This window comes from Balaenoptera ricei, chromosome 12, assembly GCF_028023285.1.
Source record: "Balaenoptera ricei isolate mBalRic1 chromosome 12, mBalRic1.hap2, whole genome shotgun sequence".
Taxonomy (NCBI): Eukaryota; Metazoa; Chordata; class Mammalia; order Artiodactyla; family Balaenopteridae; genus Balaenoptera; species Balaenoptera ricei.
This window is the reverse complement of record NC_082650.1, coordinates 70,138,818-70,155,914: the sequence shown is the minus strand read 5'-3', so window position 1 is coordinate 70,155,914 and position 17,097 is coordinate 70,138,818. Positions and strand designations below refer to the sequence as shown.

Below are 17,097 nucleotides of genomic sequence, written 5' to 3'. Positions count from 1 at the left end.
AAACTCATGACATTAGAGATAATCTGTGGCACTGAACTGTTTGGGTCTCACTCTTCTCTTTCTCTCTTTTCTTTTTGACCCTCACCCTCACCGCCCCCCTCCGCCACTTGTACAATTTAAGGGGAAGCCAAAGTATCCCAGTTTGTTCTTCCTTTATGCCACTGGCCCAGGGTACGACATTTCATGTAGGATGGACCAGGGATGCTGGACTTCACTAGTTTTAAAAATGGCAGGGCTGTGGTTGAGAAGGGTGTATACCTAGGCTTACTTTTTCCCTAATACTTACTTCTACATTTAACTAACGAATGTAAGCTACTTTTCTTTAATAAAACCAAATAAGTCTGTATTTATCAGGTCTCGTTCTGATTGTATGAAGCTTCCTCCCCGAAAACTTACTTGTATGGTGAGAATTACTCTAATAAGTAATATACAAGATTTATGCAAAAGAGCCATTAGGGGAAAAAAACAGGTAGGAGGCACTACTTCATCCAATGGAATTCTGCCCGTATTCTGTCCAGGTGATTAAGTAATGAGATATTAAAAGAAATTAAACTTAATGATATGAAAAATAAAACCTCAGATTTACTTACCAAATTGCATGCCCCAATCTCCAAGATAATTTATTCTTGTTACTTGATGTCCTAAAGCTTCTTTGAGATTTGCTATAAAGTTTCCTAGTAAATCAATAAAATACACAGTTTCTCATTATCCATTTTGGTATAAGAACCATGTGCTTCTCTAATATCAAAGCATAACACTGAAAATTCTTTTGGCAAAATTTACTAACAATTTCTTTTTACTAAAACATTCATTATTGTGTTTTCATCTACTTTATGGAAAGGGAGTAAGGAATTATTTTGGAGGAGGTAGTTATTCTAAAGAATCTCACAATTTTCAACAACATTAATGGGGGTTAGGAACACATGTTCAAGTAATTGCGATTCCAAGTCAATTCCAAGGACAGAAAATAACAGAATCTCAGTAGTTAACAAGAAATATGTAATTTGGCTATGTCCTAAAGAACCTAGCCAGACTGATTTTTCTTTTTCTAGGTAGCCCATTCCACCTTCTTTCAATCATGAAGTCCATCCTCTCATGCTGCTCCCTAACTAACAGCACATAGCAGTCCAAGGCCTCCACCTTCCTGTACTGCTGATGCTGGTTTGACATTTGACCTCTATTCCACTCTCCTTCTAGTGTGCCCTCACATACTGCAGAGGCTGGAAAGCTAAAAATAACACTCCTCAGAATCTCTGGCAGTTAGGGTTCCAGAAGCCATTTAGGTTTGGGCAATTTGATACACTTTGTACGTGATCTAGAAGGTAGAAATGAGGTGGAAAGGGAGCTACCTTTATTTTTTCTGACAAGCACAGTAGTGGAGGCTTTGTTTTTTAGTGGCATCACTACTAGAGGTCCTGGTGTCCTGTCATCTGACCTCCAAGGGAAGTGAAAGATAGGGTATAGGTGGCCTCTTTTGCTAGTCTGAATTCTAGAAGGCATGGCAGGAGTAGTGGCAGTTTCCTGACTGTGGCAGTGGCAGTGATCGCAGAAAAGGCAGAAGCTCCCTTGATGACCAAGCTCTGTGCTATACTTTTGTGAGTCGTCTATGTCAGCTTAATCCAAAGCTTCTTCAGCACTCCCAACAACTTTGCAAACTATTCAATATCCCATAGTAAATTCCTTCCTGCTTTTACTAGAGTGGATCTAGTTTTCTGCAAATAACCCCTCGCCAATATGCATAGCTGACAAAGTACTGCAGCTACTTCTCCAGTTTCCCTACTTCTAGACTTTCCCAAGGTATATGGTCTCAGCAACAGGACTCACCTTTTGCAGCTGGTACTCAGACTATATTCCTATTTTTTCTTAGCACCTTAGTATCTTATAAGTCCAACTAAATGTCTGAACCTAGGCTTTTGGAATTAGACTGCCTAATTTCAAATCCTGGCTGCAATACTTACTAGCTGTGTGACTTCGGGAAAGTTACTTTTGGTATCTGAGTTTCCTCATCTATAATCGCAGTACTTAAGAAACAGGGCTATTGTGAAACTAGTTGAGATAACTCATGAAAACACTTAACATGGTAAGTTTCAATAATTATCTCTTCCTGGTTCAAATATTTCCCTTAACAACTGTCAAACAACTATCATGTTCAACCCTGTGCTTTTGACTTACTCATGTAAGACAACAGCTTTTCTTATACATTGTATTTCTTATATTCTTTTTCATCAAGTCCTGTCATTTCCTCTCTTAAAACGCTGCTTGAGAACTTTGTAACAATGAGAGCTGACTAGTGCGGTAACAATCTATGCCACAAATACTGATTTCTCCAAGTCTTTAAAGTATTCCAGTACGGAATAAATGACTTTCTTGTAAGCATGCAAAAGACAGATTTCTATACTGGAAGACAGATTACATGAGATAAACTCCAAAATCCCTTCCATTTCTAATATTATACAATTCTAACTGCAGTTTTAAGATTGGGCTGCTACACGATGTCATGCTTTAAGTAAATGGAAACCATAAGCCTATTATACACTGAAGCATTACAGCCATGAAGTACAACACTATAGTAATCTCCCTTTATTAGGATAGTCTTGTTTCAATTTTCAGTCTTGAAAACTCCAGTTAGTACTCACATGACTGAGACTGAGTTTCTTTTATAAAACAAATATGAACAAAAAAATTGGGAGGATGACTATCAATCCCATATAACTATTTTCATTTTGGCATCTTTCAGTCCTTCTTTATATGCATACGTATTTTTAACAAGTTAAAATCAAAACATACATACCAGTTAAACCTGGTTTCTGAGTTAATCTTTTGGTTTTGAAACAAATTCTTTTTGCCATTTCTAAACCAATTTTTTCCATTTTTTTGGTCATATTTAATTAGCATTAAGCTCATATAAATTTCAACTTCTTTGTTTTTTGTCCTTTTGTTACTTAAGCCTTAAACCATTAGACTGTATTACCAAATACAGCCCCGAAAGGCATGCTCAGTATTTTCTGTGAAACTAATGACACTTACCTATGATGGTAGAACGCAAATGTCCAACATGAAATTTTTTGGCAACATTAGGTGAACTGCAAGATAATTGCAAAAGTTTATTTTTTCTGTTCTAAGAACAAGAGTTCTAAAATGAACTAGGTTATAGCTCCATAGTTTAATACAATTGTGGACTACAGCCTTTGGTAATTTAGGGCAAAGATAGTTAAAGATTAGACATTTAGAGCAAAGATAAATTAGATCTCAGAAAGAACCATCCTTAGTGAAATTGATCCTGTGACTCTTTTTTTTAAAGATAGTAGTCATCTTTTCTTTTTTAAATTTATTTATTTTTGGCTGTGTTGGGTCTTCGTTTCTGTGCGAGGGCTTTCTCTAGTTGCGGCAAGCGGGGGCCACCCTTCATCGCGGTGCACGGGCCTCTCACTATCGCGGCCTCTCTTGTTGCGGAGCACAGGCTCCAGACACGCAGGCTCAGCAGTTGTGGCTCACGGGCCCAGCTGCTATGCGGCATGTGGGATCTTCCCAGACCAGGGCTCGAACCCGTGTCCCCTGCATTGGCAGGCGGATTCTCAACCACTGCACCACCAGGGAAGCCCGATCCTGTGACTCCTGAGGTAGTCACATAACATACACAGAAGTGGCACACTTAGGAAGCAGATACATTTGAGGACTGATAAAAAGATGAGGAAATTCAGACATATGTTTTGATACAAACAATGTACATTATTAGAAATTAAGTTTAGTGCACTACTTCTCAATTCTTTAACTTCTTAAAAATTATTGGGGACCCCAAAGAAATTTTGCTTATATGAGTAATATCTATCAATATTTATTGTATCAGAAATTAAAACAAAAATATAGAAATATTTATATATAAAGCTTCCCAGGATAACCAGAAATAGGATTTACCACTCCAAATTCTCAAGCAACACATTTATTACTCTTGGTGGTTGAGATGTTGTAATCAATAATTTAACAACAGCAAATGCTTCTAGAGCACACTCACTATCTGACAGGCACAGTGTGACACACTTTATATGCATTAATTCACTTAATGCTCAGAAGAGCTGTGATGTAAGGTACTCTCATCTTTTATTTGTGATGAGGGACTTGAGATACAAAAAGGAAAAAAGATAATGAAGCAAATTTGGCAATATCTTGAGGACTCTTGAACCTGGGTGATGAGCCTATGGGACTTAACATACCTTTCCTCTATTTTGTGTATGTTTGAAAATTTCATAAGTTTTTCAATATTAAAAAAAGATATATTAACTAGAACACAGCTGGTTAAAATTGGTGAAGGGATTTCCCACAGTGGTTAAGAAACTGCCTGCCAATTCAGGGGACACGGGTTTGAGCCCTGGTCCAGGAAGACCCCACACGCCGCGGAGCAACTAAGCCCGTGCGCCGCAACTACTGAGCCTGAGCTCTAGAGGCCGCGCGCCACAACTACTGAAGCCGAGGCGCCTACAGCCCGTGCTCCGCAACAAGAGAAGCCACCGCAATGAGAAGCCTGCGCACTGCAACGAAGAGTAGCTCCCACTGGCCGCAACTAGAGAAAGCCTGTGTGCAGCGAAGAAGACCCAATGCACCAGAAAGAAAATAAATAAATAAATTTATATTAAAAAAAAAAAGTGGTAAAAACAGAGCTTAATTTTGGTCTGTCTCCAAAGCATTGTTATCAATATTTACCCTTTTAAGGGTATTACAATTTAAAAACTTGATCCTACAGATACCTGTGCACAATTGTGAAGTCATGAAACTATGAGGATACTCATTTAATCATTATTTAGAAAGAAAGCAAATGTTCTTCAATAGGGTTAAAACAACCAGGAAACAAGAAAGATACATACAACACTGGTTTTACGAAACTAAACAACAGGACAGTGAAGGACTGTGATCCCTATGAGGAACGTCAGCCAACAGGGTGACCCTTAGGACTGCCTTACTAGCAAATTCGTGAGATGTAGCTAAAGCAGAACAATCTATACCATGAAATGTTTATATTAGAAAAGAAGAAAGGTTTCAAATCAATGACCTAAAGCTCTCCTGTAAGAAACTAGAAAGGGAGGCTCAAACCAAATCCAAAGTAAGCAGAATAAAAGAGAGTAATACAGATGAAGGTTAAAAAAAAAAAATGACAGAGAAACTGTTATATCTCCTAATCGTAGTGGTGGTGATGAGACCTGGACATCTTTGACAAAACTCATCAAATTACATGTTGAAATATGGTGAACTGTATTGTACTGTATGTAATTATACCTCAATAAAGCTGATTAAAAAAAAAAATCTCCAGACAACAGAATAATATGAAATAATAAAAATAAGCCAGCCCTGGATGTACTGACAGCAAGGAGAAGAACAGCAAATAATGTGTGTGATCTGTTTACAAATGCACAGAATATCTCTAGGTGGGTAACCAAGAAACTGGTATTGGTGAATGCCCATATGGAGAGAACTGGGAAACTAGGTTAGGGAGTACACATCCTTCTCACTGAATACCCTTTTGTAATCTTTGAATTTTTAAAAACTAGGTATTTATATTATCTAATAACAAAAAAGCTTTCACATAGCTTTTGCATTGTTTTAAAAAAGTGAGTATAGTTGATTTACATTATATAAGTTCCAGGCATACAACAGTGAATCACAACTTTTAAAGATTATACTCCATTTATAGTTATTATAAAATGTTGGCTATAGTCCCTGTGCTGTACAATATATCCTTGTAGCTTATTTTATACATAGTAGTTTGTATGTCTACCTCTACCCTCTACCTTGCCCCTCCCTACTTCCCTCTCCCCACTGGTAACCACAAGTTTGTGCTCTATATCTGTGAGTCTGTTACTTTTTTGTTATATTCATTAGTCTATTTTTTAGGTTCCACATATAAATAATAACATACAGTATTTGTCTTTTTCTGTCTGACTTATTTCACTTAGCACAATGCCCTCCAAGTCCATCCATGTTGCTGTAAATGGCAAAATTTCATTCTTTTTTATGGCTGAGTACTATTCCATTTTGTGTGTGTGTGTGTGTGTGTGTGTGTGTGTGTGTGTGTGTCTGCACACACATGTGTGTCTTCTTTATCCAGTCATCTGTTGATAATACTTAGGCTGCTTCCATATCTTGCCTACTGTAAATAACACTGCTATGAACATTGGGGTGCATGTATCTTTTTGAATTAGTGTTTTCATTTTCTTCAGATGTATACCCAGGAGTGATATTGCTGGACCATATGGTAGCTCCATTTTTAGTTTTTTGAGGAACCTCCATACTGTTTTCCACAGTGGCTGCATCAATTTACATTCTCACCAACAGTGCACGAGGTTTCCCTTTTCTCACATTTTTGCCAACATTTGTTATTTGTGGTCTTTTTGATGATACCCATTCTGAGGTGTGAGGTGATATCTCATTGTGGTTTTGGTTTGCATTTCTCTGATGATTAGCCATGTTGAGCATCTTTTTTTTTTTTTTTAAATAAGTTTATTTATTTATTTATGGCTGCATTGGGTCTTTGTTGCTGTGCACGGGCTTTCTCTAGTTGCGGCAAGTGGGGGCTACTCTTCATTGCTGTGTGCGGGCTTCTCATTGTGGTGGCTTCTCTTGTTGCAGAGCATGGGCTCTGGGTGCACGGGCTTCAGTAGTTGTGGCTCTCAGGCTCAGTAGCTGTGGCTCACGGGCTCTAGAGTGCAGGCTCAGTAGTTGTGGCGCACGGGCTTAGTTGCTCCGTGGCATGAGGGATCTTCCAGGACCAGGGCTCGAACCCATGTCCCCTAAATTGGCAGGTAGTTCTTAACTGCTGTGCCATCAGGGAAGTCCCCCATGTTGAGCATCTTTTCATGTGCCTGTTGGCCACAGCTTTTGTACTTTTTCTTTAGAATTAGAAGAACTGAGTCTATCTAGGGCTTCACAAAACCTCCCTTGAAATCATCAATTTGCCATTCTCTGGCACCACATTCCTGCTCAGAAGGGAATACAATGATATGGAAAATACAAATTCAATTCCTTTGGCAATGAAAGTAACTACTATGAATACAATTTGGACACTTTACTGAAAATTTAAAAAAAATTCTTTCATGTAATTTCCTCAATCTTGTAAGAAAAGAGATAATATTACTCTTATTTTCCATACAAGAAAAGAGACTAGAGAAATAAACTGTCCCATCTAAGATGACTGAATCAGTTACTAAGTGAAAACTGGTACCCTGATCTCCTGGACTTCCATATTACCAGAGGCCCTCAAGTTGTTTTGTGAGAACACTTCACACTGGGGAACAGCAGGGAGTGGGGAAGACTGTGTTGATGAAAGAAGAGGAAAGGCTACCACTGCTGGCTGTGCTCCTGCAGATTTGATTGGAACAAAATAGGAAAGGCTGACTCTGCAGAGAGGAGAGAGGCAACAGTAGTTAGCTTCAATTCTTACTCTACCTACCAGGTAGAGCCCAAGCCCAGGGGGGACAGTCATCTACGCTGGCACTTCATCACACTGCTCCTGGATCAGACAAAATATAGGGAAACCAACCATATATCAATATATCAGGGAGGCAGGAAAGGTTAAGGATACAGGATTCAGAATCAGCTCTGTGACTATGAGCAAGTTCCTTGACCTATCATCACCATCATCATCTCAATTTAAGGGGTAAGTTTCTTGAACACAGTGATTCTATCTCTTGCTTTGAGGGGAAAGTTGCCTGGTATATTAAAGAAACTCTGTAGTTAAAGAAATTCTCTCCTCCCACCTCTCTCATTTTCAGGACAAATTCAATAATAATGTTTTCTATCAATTTTTACCCTCTCCTCTACCTGTTTGTCTCTACTTTGAAACCACAATGATAAGCGCCACAGCAACTGGAAAACTTCTAAGGGAGAAAGCAGCTATGGTCCCACAGCAATGCCAGATGGAAAATAACAGAGAGCAAAGATGGCTGCTGGGAAATGGACTTTGTTTTCATCAGCATTCAGATGCTCATTTAAGTTCCAGCCTTCCTTAACTGCTTTAGAAAAAAGTTGAGAGATGCAAATCTATAAGCAAATAAACTGCCATTCAAAAAGCCTATAGACTACAACTCAAATAGAACATGTTATTTTTAGACATAAGCATAAACAAAAAAGAGCATTATATGGGAAACACAAACTTTGGAGAAAAGCCAAAGAATCAGTGAGTAAGAAAGACTAAGGTCTTGGTATTTTGAGCTTGGCTGGGGAGAAGGGATGGTGAAGGGGAAGTGAACGTTGAGAAGAAGGCATTAAAAGTGAGCACTGGTGGCAACTTTTCATGTTTTCGTGTTTCAAGAAACTTGTGATGGCACTATTTCAAGGGTGAATGGGTAGTAACAGATATTATTCTTCTTTCCTACTGATTTTCCTTTGCTGTTGGTTAGGTAAGAGCAAGGAGTGTACAAGTACTGAAGTACCTCCCCAGAGAAGGGTATGTGTCCTGCATCACTGTAAAGACATGAATGAAAAGAATTAAAGGTGGCTACAAACTCTTTGCCACTCTCCGTTAAGAGGTGTAATCTACTCCCCTGCTCTGAATCAGGGATGATCTTGTGACTTGCTTTGACCAGCTGACAGTGACAGAAGTGATGATGTGCCTGTTACAAAACCAGATATTTTACTATCTTGGAGCCCTGAGCACCTTTGTAAAGAGGTCTGGCTATTCTGCTGGAGAATGCAGAGAGAGAGATGCCTGGCCAGCCCTCAGGGGAGATGCCAGACAAGTAAATGAGCCACCCGGATTTCTAGTCCTAGTATAATGTCTAGATGACCAGAGTTGCATAAGTGACCACAGGCAAGTAAAAGAATCATTAGGCTATGTCCTCCCTGTTTTCCTGGTCTACAGAGTCATGAACGTTAAAGTGGTTGTTGTTTTAAGACACTAATCAGGAGTGTGGCAAACTTTTTCTTAAAGAGCCAGATAGCAAATATTTTAGGCCATCTGGTCTCTATCTCAATTATTCAACTCTACTGAACTCAACTGCCATTAGAGTATGAAAGTAGCCACTGTGACAATATGTAAATGAATGTGCAAGCCTGTATTCCAATAAAACTTTATTTACAAAAACATGGCAGGCTGGATTTTGCCCATGGGCTAAAGTTTGCCAATCCCTGTATCAAGTTTTGTAGTGGCTTGTTATGCAAGAGATGACTGAAATGATGGCAACTTTCCTTGGGGGATGGCCTTAGTGTAGTTCCTCTTTGGGGTGAGGATGACTGCAGAAGTCCCTCTCTGTTCTTTTGATGCAACAACGTTTACACTAAACTTTAAATATCTTGATTGGAGCACAGCAGTAGCGTAAGATTTATTCATAACATATATCTGCTCTATAAAAAGGTTAGCTTACTCAACAATCAGTCCTTATCATAAACAGATGAGTTTACCCAGTCTTAGAGGGCCTGCTTTTTCTAAGAACATGACTGAGTGGCAGAGACAGTACAAATGTGGAATCCATGAAACCCATTCACCTCTGATTACTCCAGGTACTAATCATAACTAAGTTTAACTAAGTTATCATCATAAATTATAATAATGAGTTAGAAAACTTGAAATATTTGCCATGTCAATTTTTAAAAATCTTCCACAAAAACATATACTTAAGACAAAGGCTCTAGAAAGTTCTATCTTTCTAAGTGGGAAAGCAGCTCATTGAAGCTCTTCCTTGGCTTTTAGGAAGGCAAATACAATATCTCTAATAATGCTCAAGAGCTGTCATCCTGTCAGCTGTACCCTGAAAGTGATCCCTTTTCTATTTTGGTTACCTAAAAACAATTCATAGATTAGATGGTTTTATTGATGGCATATAAGAAAGTTATCATGAAGACTATTTAGAGGCACATTAAAATGTCAGGCTATTTCTCTGGTAATTTTAAATAATACGCATTACATGTAATGGACCTTGTGATGTTGGATTTGAACTGGTAACATCAGTAAAAATTGAGTTCCAGTAGTAATAAGCACTCCTACAGCCCAGAACTTGGCTTCTAAATACCTTCCTCACAAAAAGGAACCAGGACTTCTTGGGGGAAATGGACAATTCCAGGTCTGAGTAAGATTGGAACATCTTATGCCAAAAAGAAACGTACAGCAAGGCTTAAGGGGACATGCAAAGAGAATAAAGGAGCCTAATCTGGGATAATGAGTATAAAAACCAGTAATTTAAAAACAATCTTTTCCATGATCCAGCAATCCCACTTCTGGGTATATATCTAAAGGAAACAAATTATCTTGAAGAGAAATCTGTACTCTCATGTTCACTGCAGCATTATTCACAATAGCCAAGGTATGGAAACAACCTAGGTGTCCATCAGTAGATGAATGGATAAAGAAAACGTGGTATGTATATATAATGGAATATTATTCAGCCTTAAAAATGAAGGAAATTCTGTCATTTGCAACAACATGGAGGAAACTGTAGGGCATTATGCTAAGTAAAATGAGCCAGACAGAGAAAGACAAATACTGCGTGGTATCACTTATATGTGGGATCTAAAGACTAAAAAGTCAAACTCCCAGAAACAGAGACTGGAGAAGTGGTTTTCAGGGGCTGGAGGCTGGGGGAAATAGGGAGAGGTTGGTAAAAGGGTACAAACTTTCAGCTATAAGACAAGTAAGTTCTGAGGACCTAATGTATAACATGTTGACTATGGTTGATAACACTGTATTGTATAACTGAAATTTGCTAAGCGAGTAGAACAAATGTTCTCACACACATACACAAAAAAAGAAAATATGTGAGGTGATAGATATATTTACTAATTCAAAGGGGGAAATCCTCTCACAATGTACACATATATCAAATCATCATGCTGTACACTTTATCTTACAATTTTATTTGTCAATTCTGCCTCAATAAAGCTAAAAATATATATACATATATTACAAACACAACAAAGCTTGTTCTCTGATAATCACATTACTCTGAAATTCTTAATATGATAGTAACCATTATCTGTGCTTTAGGAGTCTACTAAAAGGAAGAACTAGATCTTCCAAAAAAAAAAAACAAAAAACCACAAAATGGTTAATACATAATTAAAAAAGAAAAACATAATAATCACTAGGTACTTTGATTAAAGTCCAAAATTTTTATTCATGGTTCAATGATCAACTCACTGTGATTTTAAGGAAATAATATAATCTAACTGATTTTTGATTTTTCCATGTGTAATTCTGTGAGATACCAGATGATAACAGTAAAACACTCACCTGCCCAGCCAGTTGATTAACCAACACGTATGATGGGTAGGCACTCACCTGAATTCAACCACGATCTTCTTCTGGGGAAGGCCAGAAAACAGTTCACTTTTTAATCCATATTTTGAGCCATCTTCAATCACTTCTTGTAGTACTGTCTGAAAAGTAAAAGGTATGGGATTTAATGAAGAAAAAATTTGCAATTTTCTTAATTACTTTGTTACTGAGAACTAACTATTGCTAATTTGCTCATTCTAATTTATGGAACTGAGAATTTTATAGTATTGTTAGCAGTACCACCTTCTTCTATCGCTAATGCTAGTCAGAGCAGTCATAACACAGGTTAACATCTACTGGGCCTCTGTGCCCTTTTATACATCATGTCTATTCATCCTTATAGTAGCCAATGATGTAGATACTTTACAGATGAAGAAACTGAAGTTTAGAGAGGTAATTGCCAAAAGTCCCACAGCAAATAGAAACAACAAAACCAGAAGCAGCATCTAATATTTATCAAATGCATATTACGTGCCAGGCACTGTACTAAACATTTTATATGTATTATATGTATTAATTCTCACAACAACCCTAAGAGATGAGTATATTTTTACAAACGAGGAAACAGTAGCTCAGACTGGTTAAGTAACTTTCCCAAGGTCATACTGCAAAAACTTTGCTCACTCCACAGCTTATGTGTTAACTCTGCATGGTGCTGCTACTTTTGTGATACTAATGATCACAGTAATGGTAGAAAATAAATAAAAAATTATAATTTAAGTTCCTCTTGGCTACATAAGTAAAAAACAAGGAGATATCACAGAAACTGCCAAAACATATTCCAGGTTAATTTTTAGTTATTAACATAGAATTACTGTATGGTTCACAAAATTCGTACTTTATTTTTTGCTAACAGTGATGATGCATTTATTCATGTATTTACTTTTTACTGTAGGATTTTGAAATTACTGATAGATTTTTATTTACTCATACTGATTTTTGCTTCACACACAGTATTTGAAGTCCTAAAAATGTAGTTTATGATATGAAGAATTCTACTATCATAAGAGCTGGTTAAGACAGTCACTTTGGGACTTCCCTGGTGGCGCAGTGGTTAAGAATCCACCTGCCAGTTCAGGGGACATGGGTTTGATCCCTGGTCCAGGAAGATCCCACATACTGCGGAGCAACTAAGCCCGTGCGCCACAACTACTGAGCCCGTGCGCCTGGAGCCCGTGCTCCGCAACAAGAGAAGCCGCTACAATGAGAAGCTCACGCACTGCAACAACGCAACTAGAGAAAGCCTGCATACAGCAACGAAGACCCAACGCAACCAAATACATAAATAAATAATTAAAAAAAAAAAAGACAGTCACTTAATGGAAAAGGGCAGAGAAGGTAGTAGGAGGCAACAAAGCAACACTTTTAAGAAGCATCTATAGAGTGCCAGGCTCAAGTCTAGATGCTTCTTTCTTATCTTTAAGCCTCACAACCTTAAAATGGGCAAAACTTCCCATTTAATAGACGCAAGAACTAAGTGTGTATTTGCCCAAGGACAAAGAGAAAATAATATTCTCCTCACTGACACTGTGCATTAGGACATAAAGAGAAAGGACTAATATACAGACATTAAGTACAATAGTGCCTGTCCTGTATGACGGACTCATTAAATGTTTGTTACTCCAAGAACATGGGTCACAAGAAGATTGCAAGTGGGAAGGTAAATGTAAGTGAGAGGCAATTCATACTCAGATTATTCAAAGGTTAAGGCCTACCCATCCTTTTGACTTTCTATCCCTTTTTATGTTACAGATGGTAGACTCCACAAAAGGTAATAGCAGTAAGTTAGAATTCTCTTTAACAAATGACCCTTGGTTCATTGATTTCGCTGGCATAAACAAAAAAAGGCAACTTTAATAAAAGACTATCTTACATGCTCCACTTCCAAACCATTCACTGACAATTCGACCTACCTGCTAACTAGCTAGCTTTTTTCTCTACCATTTCACTGCAAGTGCTCTCAAAATCAGTATTCTAAATGCCAAACCCAATTGAACACTTAAATTGTATTTAATACATTATTTTTATGAATACATTCTTTTCATAAAATTAAAAAATTAAACAAATTAAGATAAGGCTAAAGTCTAGAGTCCCTTTTGTTCATCTTCCCTAATACTGGTCCCTTCCTGCTTTCCCCCGGAGTAACTACTTTTCAAGCATCATTTTAGCTGATTACTACTCCCTTCTCCTTGCAACTACCCTGCTTCCTTGGTTGTAGTGACATCATTCTACTGAATTTTCCTTTCCTTTATTTCCTTTGCAGACCCGTCTTCCACTGCCTGCCCCCACTCCCTACCCTGTGCTCCTTTCTTGCTTCTAGCTCCTTACTTTAGGCTTCTCCTAGGTGTAAAGTACTAAGACTTTACTACTTACCTACCAGAATCTTGTGCTAGAATGATATAGTCAACTCAGGATTGAACATCTCTCTCAGGCACTTCAAACAGAATATACTCCTCTTCCTTCAACGTTCTTCATTTCCACGAATTTCACTCTGAACCCCCCAGCTAACCAAGTCAGAAACCTAGGAGGAGTTCCTAAGATCTACCCTTTTCCCTCAACCTCCAGAACCAATCACCTGTTACTCACCGAGCCCTGCTCATGCTATCTCCTAAATATTATAATTTTCCCCTCTGCCCTGGTTTAGACCATCACCATCTGTCAGCTACACCACTACGAAAACAACTACAACAAAACAATAGCACCTATCTTCTTATATAATATACATATTTAATCAGGTCTATGTTCTGTTTAAAGCCTTCAATGATTCCCTACCACTTAAGAGATTTTATCAGTTTCTGGTTTTTTACTTTACATGCATATCATTTTTACTTTTAATTTTGAGGAAATTGATTTGTTGAAAGGCACTTTGTAATATCCATAAAAATCACAAGTTAGAAGTGTTAGTTTTTTTTGATGATATATAACTATTAAAATGAAATAAATTTCATAAGTGTAAGAAATACCAAAAAATCATGTGTGCCACCTGTAGTACACATAACACACCATGGAAAATAATGACAGAGGAAAGAGCTGAAACGCTTAGCATGTAAGGACCTTCATACTGTGTAATTTCATATCCTCCCCCATGCCATCCTATGTGCAAATCATACTCAATCACCTCCTGATTTCCAGACAATGCCATGTTTTTGACTGTACTCTGTCCCAAACTGTCCCCTCTGCCTGGAATGTCTGCCCTTGTATCTCCCAAGTATATTCTTTATCTTCATCCCAATTCAAGGTTACCTCCTGTCTCCTTGAGATAGATTTACTATGAGGGAGTGGGGAAAAAAAAATTTACGTATATCTTTCTTTACACTAGGATTGCATCTTATACATGCCCTCATTATATAATCCGTCCCACTGTCTACCCATCACACATTACACTGTGATATTTTTTATGCTTTGCTTTTTTAGATCATAAGCTCCTTGAGGACAAGATACATGCCATTTTGTCTTTAGATTTCAGTAATACAGTCCCTGGCAAATAATAAGAAGGAAGTTTATTGAATTAGTGGGCACAAAGAATAATGTCAGTGAGCTAGTAAAGTTCTCTGATATTTTAATAGAGTAAGTTAGAGGCCCATCTATTCACCAGTATGTATGTTTAAAGGTAAGCGGTACTCAGTAATGTAAATGTAGGTACATAAAGAATGTATAACCAGAAATTAAATCTTTCAAAGGTTTCACTTTTTGGAATGCTTTAGCAAATTAACGAATATTCCAATTGGCAGGTGCTTTCTGTTTATCCACCACCATTATATTTTCTGTGGATGATTTTGTCATTTTATCTAATTCTTTATTGGTCAATATATATATTTTTAATTTATTTTATATATTTATCTTTGGCTGCGTTGGGTCTTCATTGCTGTGCGTGGGCTTTCTCTAGTTGTGGCGAGCGGGGGCTACTCTTTGTTGCGGTGCACGGGCTTCTCATTGTAGTAGCTTCTCTTGTTGCGGAGCACAGGCTCTAGGTCATGTGGGCTTCAGTAGCTGCAGGACACAGGCTCAGTAGTTGTGGCTCACAGGCTCTAGAGCATAGGCTCAGTAGTTGTGGTGCATGGGCTTAGCTGCTCCACGGCATGTGGGATCTTCTGGGACCAGGGCTCGAACCCGTGTCCCCTGCATTGGCAGGCGGATTCTTAACCACTGCACCACCAGGGAAGTCCCTGGTCAGCATTTCTTGACGGCTCTCAAAAGAACTTCTAAGGAAGCTACCACTACTTGATTGGTCAGTTCCTTAGTCAATAGTTGAAAAGTGCTTAATCATTCATTCCTTCCATGTGTTCAGCTAATTGGCACTACCCATGACTTGAATGCATCCACTGCCTATTGACATAAACTCAATTAGTGAAATAATGAGCAGAGTTAGAGCCACTTAAATCAGTCTCTCTCTTTCTGTCTTTTTTTCCCCTTAAGTTTTGGTAGAGCATGCACAGTTGAATTTGGCAAATAAAAATGAATGTGTGCATGCGAAATAAAAAATTGTATTATCCACTGTGTATTTCTAAGGCACACCTAAAAAACAGGATTTTGTTTGCCTTTTTCCTATTTGGTTAAACTCATATATTCTCTTTTTTTTCTCCCCATAAACTGAATTAACTATTATTCAAAGTTAGTTTCTCCTGAAAGTCATCTATAGACTACTCCAGGTAGAAGTTTGGTACCAAAGTGACAGTTCTTCACAATGATAAGTTCTTCTAGCTTTGAAAAATGTATTATCCAGTCTCAGAGATTGGGCAGTTCCTACTACATTTAATTTCACATTTTAGCCTCCTACCTTTGATGATGATTTATATGAAGACATTATAAGCTATTATTAGTGATCCAAACCTAAGCTAACATTTAATCATCTCTGGTGCTGCCAGTGCTAGTAATTCAACTGCAATGCATGAACAGATATATTTTATGCAAGGCTAAGTTTGTACATGTGGAAACAACGATAAATTCATAATTCTCTGCTTGAGGAGTAAGTTTTGGACATAGATCATTGGCTCCATGTGAATCTCAGTAACTTTAACATGGAAAAAAAAAGTTTTATAATGGTCCTAAGAAGGGTTGAATTTTCTTGATAGGATCTGAAAACTTCAGACATGCAAATGAACATTGTTTAAGGCCTGAAAATAATGGAGCCAGGTGTAGAAGAAATTAGGCTTTGAGCAGATAAGAATTATTATTAAAAAATTATAACACAGGTACATTCAATACTCCTTTTTTCAGACTATGGGTGTTCACTGCTCTAGGATGTATCTTTACTGTGACACTGAGCAGGCTACTGTAAGCAATCTGCTTGTTCCTTTAAAGAAAGTCACACTAATATCCAGATCCTCAAAGCTACAAGGAAGGGAGGGTTTCCATGTGAGAAACAGTAGCTGGACCTCAAAGCCCTAACTCTTTCCCTCCGTTGTCAATTGAGAAGGACTTGGGAATATATTTAATAAGTGAGCTAGTGGGCATCCTTAAACAGATAAAATCTCCTAGTTAATTAATTGTAATAAAGCATGAAAATTCATGGCCATTGAAAATTTAAATTATTAACTATGCCTTGCCTCGAAATATAAACTATATTTCTTTCAGCTAAGCTGGCTGTAAAGGCAAACTCCATCTACCGTAGCACATTTTCCCATAGTAAAATTGCCTATCAAATGGCCTAAAGTTTGGAAGGCATGTTGGCAAGTTCCATTCTCCTTCCATAAACACTGAGGCAGCAACTGGAAGAAAGAGTCACTTATTTAAAAATGGTACATTAGATTCACTGGTTTGCTAAGTTGACACGAAATGTTATCAAGAGCCCAACAAGTTGTAGACACTTTTTAAAAAGCTCAAAACAAATTTTTCTTGTC

At 37.8% G+C, this 17,097-nt stretch overlaps 1 protein-coding gene across 3 annotated transcripts in view; it reads right to left on the bottom strand.

Moving 5' to 3' along the window:
- RARS2 (arginyl-tRNA synthetase 2, mitochondrial) overlaps positions 1-17,097 on the bottom strand; it is an 80,162-nt gene that overhangs the window by 26,294 nt on the left and 36,771 nt on the right. For all 3 annotated transcript variants that reach the window (XM_059942062.1, XM_059942060.1, XM_059942061.1), the window contains 3 exons: positions 11,261-11,358; positions 3,028-3,083; positions 591-674 (listed from right to left, as the gene is read on the bottom strand). In XM_059942062.1, coding sequence (XP_059798045.1) covers positions 591-674; positions 3,028-3,083; positions 11,261-11,358 — 238 coding nt within the window. The remainder of the gene's footprint in view (positions 1-590; positions 675-3,027; positions 3,084-11,260; positions 11,359-17,097) is intronic.